The sequence below is a fragment of the Mesoplodon bidens genome (genome assembly GCF_964165515.1).
Source record: "Mesoplodon bidens genome assembly, chromosome: 4".
Lineage (NCBI taxonomy): Eukaryota > Metazoa > Chordata > Mammalia > Artiodactyla > Ziphiidae > Mesoplodon > Mesoplodon bidens.
Genome location: NC_138160.1, coordinates 739055 through 757186, shown reverse-complemented (window position 1 = coordinate 757186; position 18132 = coordinate 739055). Strand labels below are relative to the sequence as shown.

General features: G+C 57.9%; 1 protein-coding gene across 3 annotated transcripts in view; it reads right to left on the bottom strand.

Moving 5' to 3' along the window:
• The window catches only part of AHRR (aryl hydrocarbon receptor repressor), a 73406-nt gene that overhangs the window by 39527 nt on the left and 15747 nt on the right, over nucleotides 1–18132 (bottom strand). For 2 of the 3 annotated variants that reach the window (XM_081233192.1, XM_081233193.1), the window contains exons 3-4: nucleotides 16530–16711; nucleotides 595–686 (exon numbers count right to left, since the gene is read on the bottom strand). In XM_081233192.1, the coding sequence (XP_081089318.1) occupies nucleotides 595–686; nucleotides 16530–16711 (274 nt within the window). Of the gene's footprint in view, nucleotides 1–594; nucleotides 687–16529; nucleotides 16712–18132 lie in introns of those variants that run through there. The other variant, XM_081233195.1, reaches the window with a different exon arrangement.

Here is an 18132-nt window from a genome sequence, read left to right as displayed (position 1 = left end):
CACGGGTTCCTCTCCCTCAGCGCCCACACTGTCCTGTGCAGGGACGGCCTGCATCCCCCCAGCCCCTTGGAGGAGGGGCAGACCAGGGCCTGAGTCTCTCTAGCGGAGGCCTCGGCACCCTCGCTCTGTGATTTGATCCAACCCTGGAAGCTCCACCTCCTCTTTTCTTGTTTAAGAAACTGACCCATGAGCAACGGGGTCAGGAAAAGCAGTTCAGAACCAGCTGGCGGGGTCTGTCTCAGGTGAGAAGCCCAGCTCGGGCGTGATGCCCAGCGTGTAGTGCCGACAACAGGGCAGCTGGCTCACCCGCTAGACCTGGGACGCACAACACACAGTCTTCTGTCCTCACTTTGAGGGGTAAAAAGCCCGCTCAACTTTTCATTAGGTTCTCCCGTTGACAAGTAAAACCAGAAAATGCAGAACGGAAAACGATTTTCAGATTTGAAGCTCATGGGCCTCGAGGTCACCGCCTGTGCTGCCCCCAGGGGCTCCTGGAGCCACACCTTGCAACCCTTCCTGAGGCTTAACTTCCCAGTGGCTGTAAGCGGTCACAACTGAGGCCCACGGGGACACGTGACACGGGCGAGGGCTCACCTCCAGCAGCAGCCTTCCCTCCAGCACAGCAGACCCTCCACGCGGATCCCTGTCTCCTGGTGAGGGGGCACCGGCCGCCGGCTGCTGCAGGGCTGTGGGAGGAGAGCACAGTTAGTGACGGTTCTCTGACGTTTCTCCAACTTCCACCCACCCTCCGCAGGCACGCTGACCTGTGGTGTCCTCGCTGCCCAGACACCCAGGGCGGCGGGCAGGGCAGCTGGGTGGGAGTCGGGTGACATTCAGGGGATCGGGACTTCACGGCTAGGCCGCACCTGAGGACCCCGCCCCACTCTGCTCCCCAGAAACTGCACTCCCCCTCCCCTCCTGCAAACCCCTTAACCCCCCTCCCCACCTCAGGGACCCCCCAGGGGTCCCCAAAGCTCCTCTCTCTAGACCCAAGCGTGGGCAGGTCCCCAAACTGGACACCACTGGTCTGGGTAACCAATCACCGGCCGGGACCCCCACGTGCCCCTCACCCATCCCTCCCTCCTGGAGCCCCTGCCCCTCACCCAGAGTGGAGCAGCCAATGCCCCCGGTGGGCGGGCGTCCCCTGCAGGCTCACGCTGCCTCTCCCAACCCCCGGCCTCACGTCCACTTGGGGTGAGAAGCTCAGACAGACAGATGTGCAGGTCAGACAGACAGATGTCATACACATCCCAGCCCCTGGCGCTTGGTGGGGGACCCCCAACTCTGCGCTCAGCATCATCGGCACCTGGGAATTATGGGGGCTGCTGGGAGCTGCTGAGGGCACAGGCATTAAAGGGGGTCCTGGCCAGGAGTGGGCCTGGCGCTGATGCCTCTGTGGAGGCCGGGATGGCTGTGCCTACCGTTTCCCTCATTTAGGGGAAATGTCAATGCCACCAAGGGCCCTGCAGGCGGTCCCTGCCTCGTCTGGTTTTGGGGTAAAACATAACCACAGCATGGGACTCTCTAGCATTTCTCTTTCAAAACCAGCAAGCTGTGCTGAACTTTCCCTCCAGGGCGCAACCGCTCCCCAGGCGCTGGTCAGAAATGCAGGATCCCAGGCCCCAGGACAGCAGGCCCCCGACGTGCTCTCCAGGTTGGGCCAGGACCACTGTGGACCGAGACCCCTCACACACACACAGACACACACACACACAGGCAGTGGTCAAGGTGGCCCTTCATTTACACCTCTGACGCCAGGCTCAGGGCATCCACAGGGGCAAAGTGCACGATGCAGAGGCCCTCAGAGAGGCCCCTGGACTGTGCCCCTTGGTGGCCCTGCCATGGCCTTCAGTCTCCGCCGGCCTCTCCGTCCCTCCCTCTCTCAGAAGCTTCCCTTCATCGCCTTCCTCTCCTGCACTAGGTAGAACAAGAAACGAACCCATTTTCTCGAGGGAAAGCAGGTGTGTTCTGGGAAACACGACAGGCACACCTGGGTCCCTGGGCAGAGATGCCGACGCCGCCGTGTGTGCCGCAGACGCCCAGGCCTCCCTTCCCAACCGAAACCCGCCAGCAGCCAAGCTCCCCTCGAGGCTGCTGGTTCTCAAGGCAGCGAGACAGCTCTGAGCAGAGAAGCCAGAGGCGTTAACTAACGTTTAATCCATTTTGTGCTCCACTCTGCTCAGAAAGCTGAGAGGTGAATGCGTGAAACTCATAGAGCTCGGATTCGTCAGACCCAGGAGCCCACCAAGAGGCGCCATGTCCGCGAGGGAACCTTCTGGCCTCAGAATGCTCCGAGCCTCTGGCAGAGGGTCCCACAGGCCCCGTGCTCTGCTCTCAGGGGCTGAGAAAGCTAAAGGAGGGAAACGCCGACCGGCGGGGGCCCGGGTCCCACTCCCACCCCACCCCTCCCCACAGCCCCCTGACAGCACAAGGCCACGTCTCCCAGCTGGGCGGGCAGAGCCCATTGGACCTGGGCGGACGTGGGGTCACAGCGGCGGGGCTGGGGGGCAGGACCCCGCCTCGGTGCGCCCAGGGGGACGGCCACAGCCCAGACCGCCAGGGCCTGCCCGCCACACACGCCGCTGCAGGGGCCGCCCGGGCTCCAGCCAGCTCCCCACCCCCGTGCGCGCTGGGCTGAGGGGAAGGCGACGCTGGGACGGGGCTTCCCTGCTCGCCGGGCCTGCGGACGCCGAGCGGGCTGTGCTGCCGCCCACGGCCGGAGGCTGGGGAGCCCCAGGCGGTGACGTCACCGCGGCGGACGCGGTTCGCCGACCCCCGCCGGGACCCAGCCCCACTCCGCGGCGCGCAGACAGATGCGCTCAGTCGCCCCCAGACGTGCAGGGGTCGCGGCCCGCACAGGGGCAGCTGGGCGGGGGTCCCCTCCTAACCGCCCTCCCCTCCCCCCCACGTGGCTCCCCAGCCTCGCGTGCGCCCCCGCCGGGCACCCGCACTTCCCTCCTCCGCAGCCACATTCCGCGGGGCACGCCCGGCGGGGCCTCCTCGGGCTCCTGTCACGCGATGGAGCGTCAGCGCCGCAGTGACAGCCGCCTGGACCCCGGCCAGGGCCTCGCGTGCGAGCAGGGCCGCCAGCGCGCCCCACCCCCAGGCCTGTGGTGAGACTAGAAGAAACCGAATGTGATTCCGAGGCTGTCCCGGAGGCCCAGCCAGGGTGGGGGGCGCCTTCCCGAAAACTCATCTGAGCCGACAGCCCCGGCCCCCAGGTCAGGAGCGCCCGGAAGTTAACTCAAGGGCAGCAAACGCCAGTGCGCGTGGGGGCCGCGGGCAGGCCCCCAGGCTGCGGGCCCTCTTCCGGGTGGGGGACAGTCCGGAGGGGGGAGCAGCCCCGAGAGGGGAGCGCCCGCGGCGGTGGGAGAGGGAGCAGCTGGGGGAAGAGCCCCGCCGTCACCTGGGCCTGGTATTCATCCCAGCGTCTCTCTCCAGGGTGCCGCTTCCTCTCCTCTCCCGGCTACCACACGTCTCACCCGCGGGTCTGAGCGGGGCGCTGGAGGGGAGGCAGGACTCTGGGCAGGGGCCTCTGCAGGCGGACCCTCCCCCCCCCCCCCCGCCATCGCCGGCGCCCTCTCTGCCCGGTCTCCTTCGTGACAAGCGGCAAGCCCGCCGCCATGGCTCGCCCCGCCCCGCCTGCTCCTGGTCGCCCCTGGCAACAGGCCGGGGAGAAACGCTGGCAGGGAGCAGGTGTGTGGGGCGAGGGTCCACGGGGAGTTGGTGAACGTGTGCAGAGAAGGAGTCGCTGTGGCCCCCTAGGCCCCGCGAGGAGGGACGTTTGGGGACGGGGTGTGGGGAGCAGTGCCCCGAGGCCCGGAGCTCGAGGCGTCCCCTGCGGTCCAGCCAGGGGCGGAGAGGCCTGTCACGTCGAAGGGCTTCGTGCCCCTGGTGAGCCGCTGTCCCCAGAAAGGGGGCCAAGCCACATGAGACGGGACCCCGGTGGCACCCTTCAGCCCCAGCCTGCGGGCAGCTGGCCCTCCTCCTGCCCAGCCTAGCCTGAGGGGCAGTGGCAGGTGGGAGCGGCCAAGAGCCCTGGTCCCACGGAAGCCGTCCTCCCGCAGGACAGAGCCCGGGCCGCCTCTGGTCTGTAGACAGAGCTCAGGGTCTCGAGGCAGAAGAGGAGGCCCAGCCAGGACCGCCCCTCCCGGAGATGAACGGGCTCCCAGGGGCTCGCGCAGCCCAGCCTGGACCCTGAGACCAGCCTGGACCCGGTGCTCCACCTGGAGCCCTGGCTCCCTCCCCCACTCAGGCCCGGGCTCAGCCGCACTTGAGGTTCTCACTGCCCGGTCCAGGCTGTCCACCAACTGGCTGTAGAATCAACCGGAACCAGCCTTCCTCTCACTTCCTTGATTTCTTGCATACCTGAAAAGGCTCGTTTGGAACAGAGAGAACGTGAGGAATCGTGGTGGAAACAGTGGGCATCCCTGTGAACATGCTGCACACACAGCCGTAGGGGGAGGGTGACAATGGAAAGGCCACTGCCCTTTGCGGCTCGGACTGGGGCTGACTGCACCCCGCCAGCCCCACCCGGTACCCCGCTTCCTTCCACGTCCTTCCCACAGAGGAGACTCAGGGCAGTTACCACCCTGGGCCGAGCCCTGGGCCATGGACACCCCGCCCCCACCAGCAGCTTCTCAGGGGTCCTGTGCCTGGGTCTGGCCCCTGAGGGGTGCCAAGTGCTGCCGGTGGAGGAGGAACCAGAAGACGCCCCATCTCTGCCCCTAGATGGTGTGTGACCCAGAAGCCACTTTGCTCCCAGCCAGCTCCTCAGGGGACAGGACAGGTGAGCCCAGATCGTGGGGCACGCTGAATCTGGGACTTGTAGGGCTGTCCGGGGATTGGGGTACAGGACTTCTGCCACCCGGGGTGATTGAGAGAGAAGCTGGGGACACCACGGGAAGCTGGGCTGAACCCCCGATTCTGACCAGCTGGAGCTCCTGGGGTGGATAGGTCCACGTCCACAGCCCAGCCCCTGCTTTGAATGAACACATGCCTGGTAAAACCTGGCATCATCTCAGCATCGAGGGAGCGCCCTAGGCTCTACACTGTGCTCTGCACAGCACACATGGCCTTGGCACCTGGGTCGTTTCCCCTCCAGCCCTGGTCCAGCAGTGCGCTGGGCCCAGGCCCTCGAGTTCAGGGCTGACATCCACGCTTGTCTGCGTGTCCCTCTGGAGGCAGCTGGCATGACACGGCTCTGCCCTGCTCTCCCCCATGCTGTGCCCAAAGGGCAGGGTGGAGGGAAACAGTGAGCTTGGAGCTCCCGGGACCCCAAGGAGCAGGCATGCCTCCCACTTCTGCCCACTTTCAGCCCAGACCCCTTCAAAGGCCTGCTTAGCAGAGGAGCTTGAGCTCAGAGCAGGGGTCCTGGGAGCCTCAGCGCTGCCATAAGACGGGCGTGGGCTGTCGTGAGGATCCAGCAAGGACACACACACCTGGGGAGCTCCGAGGGGGGGGGGCAGCAGGTGCCCCGTAAACGTCCTGATGTTCTGCGTCCACATCTTGTTGCTGCCAACTCAGCGCCAACCTCCACGAGGCCTGTGGATGGATGCCTGTGTCCCCAGATTCCTGGCCCCCCAGGGTGGTGGTGTTCAGAGGGGCCTTTGGGTCACAAGGGTGGAGCCCCACGAATGGGATTAGTGTCCTCATAAGAGACCCCAGGGAGCTCCCTCACCCCTTCCGCCATGTGGGGACAGCCCAGAAGCGGTCTTCACCAGAGCCCGACCATGGGGCACCTGACCTCGGACCTCCAGCCTCCAGGACTGTGAGAGGTAAAGTTCTGTGTATTTGTCACAGCAGCCGAGCCGGGTAACCGGCGAGGCAATTCCCTGGTGACCATCCCCTTCATGCGGCTGAGGCCAGGCGCGGGGGCTGGGTGAGCAGGACCTTCTGGCGGACTCCCCTGTCACCTCCTGCAGGGCCGGCATGCCCTCCTGTGAGACAGAGGTCCAGGACGTGGGGGACCAGCCGCCTTCACAGGCCGGGCTGCTAACCGGCTCCACTCACCACTGCCCCCACCGCCAGGCCCCACTCTGGGTGACCCTGGCGACAACTCTTGGGGCCCAGAGGCCACGTGAGTCCAGGGGTTGAAGGAACCCCGAAGAGCCCCAGCTCACCTCTCCCGACACCCGCTCTTCTCTGTGATGAGCGGGCGCGCGTGGGGCTCCCGTGCAGTGCAGTGCACCTGCCGGGGGAGACCAGTGACCAGGCCTGATGTCCGGGACGGGGCCAGTTGAAGGGCGTGGAGCTCCCCACCCCACTGTGCCTTCAGACCCCGCTGCAATCCTGGCCTCAAACTAATGGACCACTTCAGTTTTCAGACATTCAAACTCTCCTCCCTTCGCTTTTCAAGAACTAAACGATAAACTCCTTGTTTTGCCTTTGGAAGATGCACATGCATCACACAGGCTGGAAGAAAGTGCTGCAGCAGAGGACACTGCTGACTCTCAGTCTCCTTCTGGACAGGCTGTCTTCTGCACCTGGGCTTCCAAGAATGGACTTGCTTGCCGAGTTCTGTGCCCTCGTGTCCAGCTGTCCGCCCACCCAGCACGGGGAAGGTGACAGGAAGCACGTGGGAATAAAACAGCAGGCGCCAGAGGAGCTCTTATCTAACCATGGAGGAAGGCGAGCTGGGGAGGGGGCACCAGCAGGCGCTACGGGCAGGGGTGCCCGTCCTTCCTAACCCCACGGTTAGGCTGAGGGAGAGGAGGGATTCAAACTGCCCGTCAAAGCCCCAAGTTCACCCGGGCGAGAAGAAACATCAGGAGTGTGAATAAACGTGCTCATTTCACGCAGAGCCGTATTTAGAAAACAGAAGAGTCCAGCCCAGGATTATACCGCATCCGCTTGTGGACTTCCCTGTGGCGGGTCATTCGCCTGCCCACAGTCATTCATTTCTCCAGCCCCCGCCTGGGGACACAGGCAAGCACTGAGGGTCCCAGTGTGGCTGGAGGACGCCTCCAGAGGGGGTGACTCTGAGCAAGGCCTAGAGGAGAGAGACCAGCGGGCCGGGCTGTGAGGGGGCCGCAGGGGAGCTGGGTCAGCAGCCCCCGGGAGCCCCTCCCCGCCCTTGAGACACTTGTCTGCACAGGCTGCTCCCCACCTGCTCACCCACTAATCTTAGCATCCATTGACTTTTCTGGCCTGAATTATTCCTGCAATGGTTACCAACTGGGGATTTTATAATTCACCTATTCTCTACAGTCATCCATCTAGAATGGATGTATTGTTAGGAAGAACTTTCTCTTGGTATTTATTTATTCATTCACTTATTTATATCAGTGTGGATTTATGGAATCCCATTTTATTCGCTGGATTATAATCCATCACCATCCTTATTCGTCTTAACGCTGAAACTGTCCCAGACCTGGCCAGGGAGCCCCTTCAGGGTGGCTTGTGTCCCAGGGCAGGTCTCCTCACGCTCTGAGCACGGCCTGCTGTCCAGCACGGACATTCTAAGCTCATCTTGTCCTTTCTCTGCTCCAACTCTAGACGGAGGCCAGAAAGCCTCCTTTTAATGGTGAACCATGTCTGGAAACCGAGATCTGAATGTAAGCTGTGCTCCCTGCTACTGGTGTGGCCCTTTCAGCAGACAGAGCTAGAACACACACACACACACACACACACACACACACACACACACTTATATGCGTGTGTGCATAATGTGAGTTCACACGATACCTCCAGTTCCAATTCTACACCACAGGATTCAGTACAGAGTGGACTTATTTTTCCTTTAATATTTGATAGAAATTGCTTTAATTCTCTCTGGGCCTAGATTTTCTCTGTGGGAAGATTTTAACCACTGATTCAAATGGTCATGTGACTATTCGGGTTTTCTATTTCTTCTTGAGTCAATTTTAATAAGCTATATTTCTAGGCATTTATTATGTTTTCAAATTTATTGGCATAAATTTGTTCATGATAACCTTAACCCATCTTTTAAATATGTGCAGCATCTATAATTGTGTTCCTTTTACATTCCTAATACTGTTTGCTATTTTTCCTGATCAGTCTCACCAGATCTTTGTGGTTTTTTTCATTTTAAAGGAACTCTATTGTATGTTTCCTTTCTATTTCACTGATATCTTCCCCTTTATTATTTCCTTTCTTTGACTCTCCTTTTGTTTTACTCTCCTTTATCAAAACTACAAAACTGAATGCTTAGCTCATTAATTGCAGCCCTCCTTCTTTTACATATAAACACTCAAATGTATTTATTTCTAAGAATTACATTAGCTGCATCCCACACATTTTGATTTATATTTTCTCAGTTCCATCATGCTTTCTTCTTTGATCTATTTTATTTATAAATATGTTTATTTCCAAATATATCAGGGTTTTCAAGTCATCTTTTTTATGGATTTCCAGCTTAACTGCCTTAAGGGCTCATCATGCATTCTTCATGGTTTTTGTCTTATGAAATTTATTGTGACTTGCTTTATTGACCAATATGTTTTCAATATATTTACAAGTTCCATGTAGGTTTGAAAAAATGTGAGTTCTGAGTTTCAGAGTATAGTGTTATGTAATGTCCATGAGATTAACCCTTTTTGGCATTGTTCAAATCTTCTATAATCATTACTGATTTTTGTTTATTTGCTCTGATAAGTACTGAGAGAACTATCTAAAATCTTTCTCTCTGATGATGAATTCATGTATTTTTCCTTGTAGTTCTATCAATATCTGTTTTATATTTTTGAGATTATGTTATTAAAGGCACACAAATTTAAAATAATTTTATTTGCTTAATGAAATAAAATGTTTAATCATTACTAAATGATTATTAAATTATACTCTCTCATGATCTCCAGTAGTGTTTTTCATCCCCAAATCAATTTTTTGATATTAATATAACTTCATCAGATTTATTTCAGTTCATTTCAGTTTCCAGTATATCTTTTTCCATCCTTTTACTTTCATCCTTTCTGTGCCTTTTGTAAACAGATATAGTAAATCACTTTAATAATCCTTATCTGTTAGTTGGCATGTTTAGTCCATTTACATTTATTGTAACTAGTGACACATTTGGAATTTTATGCTTTCTATTTGTTCCATTCTTTCACATTTCTTTTTTCTCCCTTCTTGTCTTTTTTCTTTTGACTGTTTATATTTTCTCATTCCACTTTTCTCTCCATTAGTTTGAAAATTATACCTTTCCGTCATCTTGATGGTTATCCTGGAAATTTTATTATGAATTAGTTAATCAACCTCCAAAGTTAATTAATACTAGAACTGTTGAAATCTTTAACTCAAATCTCCCGCTCCAAATTTATATGCTATCACGGCTAGGGATTTATTTCTCTCTATTTTTGTTCTTACAATACACCATTACTACTATTTTATTACATCGGTGTTTGCTTTGATTGATACATATAGTCACCACCTTCTTATCCATTCCTTCTCGAAGCCCAAACCTTCCTTTCCTTCTGCATGAAGTGCATCCTTTAAATTTTTTTTTAATATGTTCTCTTTGGGTTCTCAGCTGCACTTAGTTTTTGATCTCTGAGTATTCCTTAATTTCCTGCCGGCTGATCAATATATTTTTAAAGGTTTCAGATATTTTATCTTAAATTTTGGATGTTATCTACAGGACAGCTGATTAGTTACTTGCCGCTGTATCTGCTGAAAATGGAAGAGGCTGTATGTCTGGTGGCAGATCTTCTCCACTCGACTCTAAATTCTAGGAGGCGGGGACCATGGCAGCTGTTCTGTTTACTTGCATTAAAACTGGTTTTTAAAGTGGAACTTTTCAGTCTGAATTTGGGCCAAGGCCCCACAACTACACATGTGCCAACTATACCTGGGTCCCAAAGTGAGATCCCAGGTGGCCTCGGCAAGGCTGCAAAGATGTCAGAGGTGAGAGATGTTTGAAGCTGGGAGAAGGGCCTCCTTGGAGGGCTGTGCTGTTCATCCCACACCCCCACCTGCACCAGGAGATGGGTGGGGGCTCTGTCCTCACCTGATGCCCAGTGAGAGGGGCTTCATGATGGCCCTGTGAGGGCCTGCCACGTGCCTCCAGGGGCTAGCGGGCCTGGGGTCTGTCTACACTCAAGAAATCCAAAGGAGGTTGGACTGAAAGTGAGAAGTACCACGTGCCCACCAGCAGGTCAAAGATGTATGTTTCCTGGGGAGCAGGTGGGGCCACAACATCCAAGCACTGGCCTAGGGTGTCTCAGCTCCTCCCAGGAGGGTGCCTGGAGACATGAGAAGAGACTTCAGACCATCTGACACCCAGGCTAAGGAAGGAAACACAAAGAACCAGCTGGAGAGGATGGGTCGCCCATGTTGGCCACCGAGGCAAACAGACCCTCAGGTACATGGTCCTCAGAAGCCAGGAAAACACCAAGACCACCCAGCCTTGTGTGCCAGCTCAGGGCAGTGCCAGTCAGGCAGGAGCTCTCCCAATCTTCACCTCTTCTGCCTGCTGCTACTCCAACCTGGAAGGGCTGGGAACCATGGCTCCCAGTGAGGCAGGACCTCAGGGAGGCGCAGCCGAGCTCACCGCCAGGCGCCCCCCACCCCCGCCTGCTGCAGCCTCTGTGCAGGCGGGGAGAAGGCTCGCACTTGAAATACTTTTAGAGATTTAACTGTTTTGACCGAAAGGCACTAAATGACCCAGAAGGGACCCGGAAAGTCTGGGGCCACCCCCAGTCCATCCAGGGGCAGCGAGAGAAAAATCAAAGTTGTTTTCTGTGTCCTGGGGCGGGGGGGGCACATGTCCTGAGGAGGATGCAGGTACCAGGAGAAAGTGAACGAATGAGTGAATGAACCAAGAGCCTGCCCCTCCCCTGGGCCAGACTCACCTTTCAGAGGCAATTAAGAGATGATGGGGGAAATAAAAGCAGCACAAAACGATCCAGGGTGATCTTTCTGCAGGATGGCTGTGCAGGGGCCTGCCTGGGGTCTGGGGTAAGAGGCAGGTGTGCACACAGCAGGGCCGGCTCCCTCCGCTGAAGGCCCGGACACAACCCAAGACAAGTGTATCTTTGCTGGAAATGCCCCGGGGAGGCTGTCTTCCAGAAAGTGCCAGTGATAGAGGGAAGGGGGCTCTGGCAGCTGAAGGGCTGGAAAGTAAACGCAGCAACGACCCAAATCCAATCCCCGGCGGGAAGGAATCCACCAAACACTCCACGTGAAGAGAGAAAAGTCCAGTCCCAAACCTCCCTCCCCATCACATCATCACAGGGGCCTCGGCCGCTTTGACAAAACCCCACACTCAGCAGAGCCTTACTTCCTCACAGCTCTGAGGCCAGGAGCCCAAGCTCAGCTTCCAGCGAGGGCTCTTCTGCTTACAGTTGGCCACCTCCTCACTCTGTCCCCTGAGGCCTTGGCCGCAGGGGACAGGAGAGGAGAGGGCCCTCTGGTGCCTCCTCTTATGCGGACGCTAACCCTCCGGGATCAGGGCCCCACCTCGTGACCACTTCCTACCCTAATTACCTCCTCTGAGGCCCCATCTCCAACACGGCCACACTGGGGGTAGGGCTCAACATACGCCTTTGTGGGGGACGCAGACATTCTGTCCATGACAGGGCTCACCAGGGGAGGATAACTCTTCAGTGAAAGCTGAAAACCGGTACAATTTAGCTTAATAATTGCATACACTTCACTCCGGGGTTACAGGATCGCTAAGTCTCAAGGAGCATTTCACCTCTGACCTGCTAAGGAGCACTGCATCCTGTGTGGGGTCCCGGACACATCTCATGACGTGAGGGCTTCTGGACCTCCCCACTGGGTGGGGGTAAAGCAGACCCGCCCAGCCCAGGTGAGCCAGGGGCCAGGATCGACCCCATCACAGAGGGTGCAAGTGGACAGAGGCCCAGATCCAGGCCAGGGTGCACAGTGAAGGGGGGCAGCAGCCTTTCAGCGTGGAAATCTCCAGATTTTCACGGGAAGCTGGAATCGTGCTCTCCCTTCCCTTCTTGCCTGCTGAGACTGTCCCCTCCCTCTGTTGATGCCCCCGACAATCCTGCCTGCAGGCCACGCGTCAGGCCTGGGTGAACCGCAGGCCCTTGGTCATCTCCAAGCTGGTCCCCACTCTGTCTCCCAGCTGGGCCGACGCCGCGGTGCAGACCGCTGTTGGGACCTCACATCCTGGGCCACATGTCATGGAAGGAACCCATGTCTGGTCCCCCTCAGTGTCCTTCATGTTCTCCACTCACCCACCCTCCCTCCCTTTTCTTTTATCGACCCCCAATTTCCCCTCTTTCCAACAGTGAAATTTGCAAGAATGGAAAATCCCTCTCTTTGGCACAAGCAGACCGTTTGTAACTTAGAAGCGTCAGCCCTCAGTGCATGCAAAAACCAAATAAATTAATTAAATAAGCCCACTGCCTTTTAAAAATTCATGAAAGTCAACACCAACACAAACATTACAAGCAAATTTTCAGGCCATTATTGCCCTTGGAGGTTGGAACTTTCCAGTTCATGTCCTTCCTGAAGGTGACTTTTTATGGAAGCTTTAATGAAATTAGTTTATCCGTTTCTGAGTCAGGAAGCACAGATTAAGATCCAATTTTTATAGCTTGACTTTTTTCTAACTATGCAGAGGAAATGAATTCAGGAAAATATTTAGAATTTCCCCTAAAATGTACAGCTTGAGGGGGATTACAAACTTTGGAATCCTTGGGAGAAAGGTGTGATGGAGAAACCAAGTTCAGGAGCTCACCCCACTGTGACCGGCAGGGCTGCCCACCTGCAGCTCGAGGGCTCAGCAGACCTGACAGGCATCCCCCTGCCTCAGGGGAGGGGGTGGGATCGGCCGTAATCTGGGAAAAGCACTCTGCTCCTGGTCAAGAAGAACCATGGGTTCAGGTGGACACCTGGACAGATGCCTGAACTCCTGGAAACAGCAAAACTGAAGCCTTTCCAAGACCACCAACCCTGGCGTGGCTGGGCACAGCTGGACCTGAGGAAGTGACCAGAGAGGAAGAGACCAGTCCCTACTAACGTCCCACATGCAGCTGGATGCTTCTGGGGAAGGAAGGTGAACGGAAACCCCACCTGGGCAGCTCCAGAGCTGGCCTAAGCTGTCCAACAGGTCACTGTGAAAGCCCAGGGCATGGGGAACCCCAGGCACAAGGATGGAGACCCCAGCATGGAAATGGAGACCCCGTATGGAGATGGAGACCCCAGCATGGGAGATGGAGACCCCAATATGGGAGACGGAGACCCCAGTATGGGAGATGGAGACCCCAGTATGGGAGATAGAGACCCCAGTATGGAGATAGAGACCCAGTATAGGAGATGGAGACCCCAGTATGGAGATGGAGATCCCAGCATGGGGATGGAGACCCCAGTATGGAGATGGAGATCCCAGCATGGGGATGGAGACCCCAGTATGGAGATGGAGGTCCCAGCATGGGGATGGAGACCCCAGTATGGAGATGGAGATCCCAGCATGGGGATGGAGACCCCAGTATAGAGATGGAGGTCCCAGCATGGGAATGGAGACCCCAGTATGGAGATGGAGACCCCAGTAAGGAGATGGAGACCGAGGCACAGTGATGGGGACCCCAGAATAGGAATGGGGCCCTCAGTATAGGAGATGGAGACCCCAGCATGGGGAGGCCTGGCATCAGGAGCCAGGGTCTGACAGTTTCCACAGGCTGGGCTGTGAGTCCCCAGCACTTCCCGGGGTCCCAGAGACCTCCTGTCATCCCCCTCCCCGCTTCATGAGCACAGCCCTCAGTACCCCAACCTGGGCGCTGCAATCTCTACTTTTCCGATTTCAGAGGTGTTGGCTCCTGAAGAGATGGAATTCCCGCTGCTCCTTCAACGTTTTCCAAAGCCGGCTCCCTGGGCCCCACAGGCTGCTCCATGCCGACCACACGTTTCAGACTGTGTGTGTTTGCATGTCCTGCACTTATTTGGAAGCCAGCGATGCTTCAGCAGTCACCTGAGCAACCTGCACCAGCAACCTGGCAGCACCGCCAGGGCCTGGGTTCCAGGATGAGGACCCTGGACTCCACACCAAGACCACAGCAGTGCTGAAATGATTGTCTTTGCTGTTTTACACACTTGAGTTTTTCCTACCTAAAAAATGGATGCATTTCAGTAAGACTTTGGAAACCTGGAAAGTAAAACAAAACTCCTGTAACCGCGTCTCAGAGATAAATGCTGCTAACGATTCTGTGTGTCAGCTCCAGTGGGGGCTCGGGCAGGGTCTGCGGATGTCCCCACTGCAGGGCTTCCTTCGGCAAGGCGCAGGGCCCTCCCCATTGTCCCCACAGCAGGTCCCCTGTAGGACAGAGACCCTCCCCCAGAGGGACACAAGGAGGGCCTGAGAGGCCTGAAGGCCTGATCCCAAGTCAGAAAGCTGGTCACAGCCCCTGGTCTCCTTGAAGCCCCTGAGGACACGGCGTCCGGCAGTGAGCCCACTGCTGACCTGGAATTACGTGCCCTGGACCCCACTCGGGAGGTGCCACTGGCCGGTGGTATTGACTTTTAATTTTAAAGTAGTATAATTCAAAGCCACTCTAGGGGCTGTCGCTTTCAACTTCCACTAGGAACAGACGAGCTGGGAAGAGCGGCTGCCCACCTCGCACAAAGCACCGCACAACCCATGAACTTCCCCGTTTTCCTGAGCCCATCGGAGAGCCAAGTCCCGGGGCAACAGTAACCCGAAATCCAGGGAAATACAGGCGCTTTCGGGGAGGAACAGGACACCGTGGGAACGAGAAGGACTCAGACAAAATTCAGGCCCAGTCCTGAATGTGGGCCAGTGGGATATGCAGAACCCCTGGAGGCTGCAGAGGTCGGGAGACGGGGTCTGCAGGGGCATCGCAGCTGCCCACAGGGAAAAGGGGGCTGGCAGGGGGAGGGCGCCAAGCCCCAGCACCGAGGGCCTGATGAGGTCCTGGTGCCACTGAGGGAGGAAGAGAAAACCCCTCTGCCCCGGGAAGGGGGCCCAGACCACAGCTGGGGAGGCTGGGGTGCCGAGGAGGCCCCACCCCAGATGCAGGAATGCAGCAGCAAGGGTCCCTTAGACGGCTCCTTGAGGGGGCTGCCTCTGTGTGTGTGGCCTGCAGACCACACCTGCCCCTTCGCCTCCTCCTGGAAGCCCACCAGCCTGCACAACCCTCCTGGTGACCCCCCGCATTCCTCCCCCCGTGGCACCCACCATTCTCTGCCGTCTCCAAACCTACTTTTCCAGAAATGTTTCATGAGCTTGGGCCTCCAGCCATAGGGGGTCTGGGTGATGGACACCCAGTAAAAGAGCACAATTTACTAGAGGGACAGACCTGGGCTGAGCACTGGGTGAACCCCAGGCCAGGCTGTCAAAGCTCAGCCCACGAACCTGTGGGGGGATGGACACAGGCAGGTGTCACAGGGAGCAGGGACACCGCCCACCCCCAGGACCAAGCCCGGCTGTGCAGACACAGATCCCTGTGAACTGGGCCTTCCCCAGGAGGCAGAACGGCTTTCCACGAGGGACAGCATGACACACTCAGGTCTGCACTACCAACAAGGGCCCAGGCCCCAGCGCAGAGCAGGACACAGGTGAGGGGCCCGGGGTCCTGCGGAGTCAGACAGAGGCCGCAGGGAGCCCAGACCCCTGTGCAGAGGGTGCACTCAAAGGGTGCTCTCAGAGGCCAGCAGCGGCAGGAGGGGCTGGGCTTCCTGCTCCATGAGAGGAAGTGAAGGCCAAGGTGGGCCCTTTGGAGGGGCCGGTCGGCGCTGGCCCAGCTGGAGGGCACAGCGGGTGGAGCTGCTGGCGGTCCCTGGAGGGTCAGGGTGGAAGGCAGGCTGAGTCCTTAGGAAAACTGCCCTCCCTCTCCGGGGCCGAGAAAGCCAGCAAGGCGCAGGGGCTGTCCCGCCTCAGACACGTCGGAGTCACGTGGCTTCCCGGGCCCAGCAGCAGGGCCGGGCAGCGGCGCAGGCCTGGGTCCCCGTGGTCGCAGGGCTGCAGCCCCCCCAGCTGGCCATGCTCACCACACCCCAAGGGGGGCTTCGGCCGCGGGAGGCTGTCCCAACGCCTTGAGACACAGCAAGAACTCAGCAGTCTGCCGCAGCCCCTACCACCGGCCACGGTCCACGCCTGCCCCCCCCAACACGTATGCCACCTGCTCCCAAAGACATACAACAAACTCGTGATTTTGGAAGAAGCTCAGACGTAACTGAGGAGTGACGGCAGCGGTCCCAGGTCTGAAGCAGAGTAGTGACAGCCACGTTTCTTCCTCAGGGGCTCAGCCAGGCCACATGCAGAGTAAGGCTTGGCCTGGGGCACCGGATGTGGGCAAGTACCCAGAGCTACTGCAAGGGTCCGACACACCAGGCACCCCCGTGCAGAGAGGGGCCGGTGCCTGGCCGGAGCTCCCAGCATCCCCAGGGCCCTGGGGCAGGGGAGGCCAAGCAGGGCGAGGTCTGGCCCCAGCCCCGTCCCCCAGAGCCACTCGTGTTGGTCTGCATTCAGCGCTCCGCCTCTAAATGGTTCCCCAGGACGAGAGGCGCCAACCGGCTGATCCCAGCAGAGCCGGGTGGGACCCAGGTGAGGTCCAGGTGGGCACAGGTGAGAGTCCTACCTTGGAAGAAGCTCTTCACCCGGAGGTAACTGACGCTGAGGCGCAGGACCGAAAGCTTGTCCAGCTTAGAGGTGATGTCGGGGGGCAATGGCAGCAGGCTGGCGAGGCGGTCCAGCTCGGCGTTGAGGCGATCCCGGTGTCTCTTGGAAGGGTTCGACTTCTCGGCGCCCATGGCGGGCCTCCTGTGGGGAAAGATGACCGTCAGACTGGGGCTCCCAGGCTGAAAGCCGTCCCAGGCGGTGACCTCAGGAGGAGCAATCAGCTTCACAATGCAGCCGCCAGACGAAAACGTGCCCATCCCCGAACTAAACCATCGGTCACGCCAAACGTGCCAGCCACTGGACCGCAGTAGTGGGAGGGAGCACAGAGAGACAGGGAACGGGCAGCAGGAGAGCTGTGTGACCCCAGCACGCTTCCTGGCCTCTCTGTGCTAACTCCCCCGACGCGGCGGAAGGACACTGGCTCTGGCCGCACCGCTCACCTCTCTCGGCGTTCCTCTAGGGCCCTCAGTGCAGGTGTAAGCGGCCCCTCTGGGCCTCAGTTTCCCACTACACAGCAGGGCTGAAAGGTTCTGAGGCGAAGATGATGGAGGCGGCCCAGGTACCGCGGCGCTGTCCTACCCGCCCCTCCGAGGCCCCAAAGTGCGGTGGCCAGGGCCCCGCCACAGGCCTGCTCTCCCCACAGAGGGAGCGGTCCCTGCCCCGGCTTCCCCACCCACCACGACCCCGCTCCTGGGCCCTCTCAACCCCGGGACGACGGTGCCCTCCCCCGCCCCGCCCCCACCTTCCTAGAAAGCAAAGCCAGGACGGCTGGGGAGGGGCCGCTGCCCCAGGCCTGCCCCTCCCTGGGTCGGGCTGCCAGGCCGGAGGCTTCCTGCTGCTCTTAGGGGCTCGGTACTCTTTTGTCCGGAAGTTCCTATTTCTCTACCGTGTGTTCACTCCTACGAACGTGGAAAGCTGCCTTACGCCATCCTTTCTGTCAGAAGCCCCGGGGCTCACCCCCCACCCACGCTGTCGGCGCCAAGGCCACACAAAACCACACAAGAGCTGCAGCTCCAATCCCAGAAGCGGCTTCTTTCTTTTAATGGAAATGTAATTCACATAACATAAAGCTGTTGTAAAGTTTTGGCATTTACCACATTCACAGCGCTGTCAACCTCTATCAAGCTCCAAAATATTTTCTTCACCCCCAAGTCACCCCCCACCCGCCCCACTAAGCAGTTTCTCTCATCTTCCCCTCCTCTCAGCCCCTGACGGCCACAATCGCTTTCTGTCTCCCCAGGTTTGCCCGTTCTAGACACTTTGTGTCAATGGAATCAGACTTTGCGTGCCTGGCCTCCTTCACGGGCCATCAGGCGTCAGGGTTCATCCACAGCACAGCCCGGGTGGAGCTTCACTCCTTTTCCCGGCTGTGTTCCACGGCCTGGATGGACGCACCTGCTCATCTGTTCACCAGTCCACGGGCGCTTGCCTTGCTCCCACTTTATGGGTATTGTAAACCCTGCAGCCGTGAACTTCAAGTCCACACTTCTGCTTGAACACGTGCTTCCGGTTCTCTTGGGTATAAGCCTAAGAGCGGGACAATGGCTTAACCTGGTGGTTCT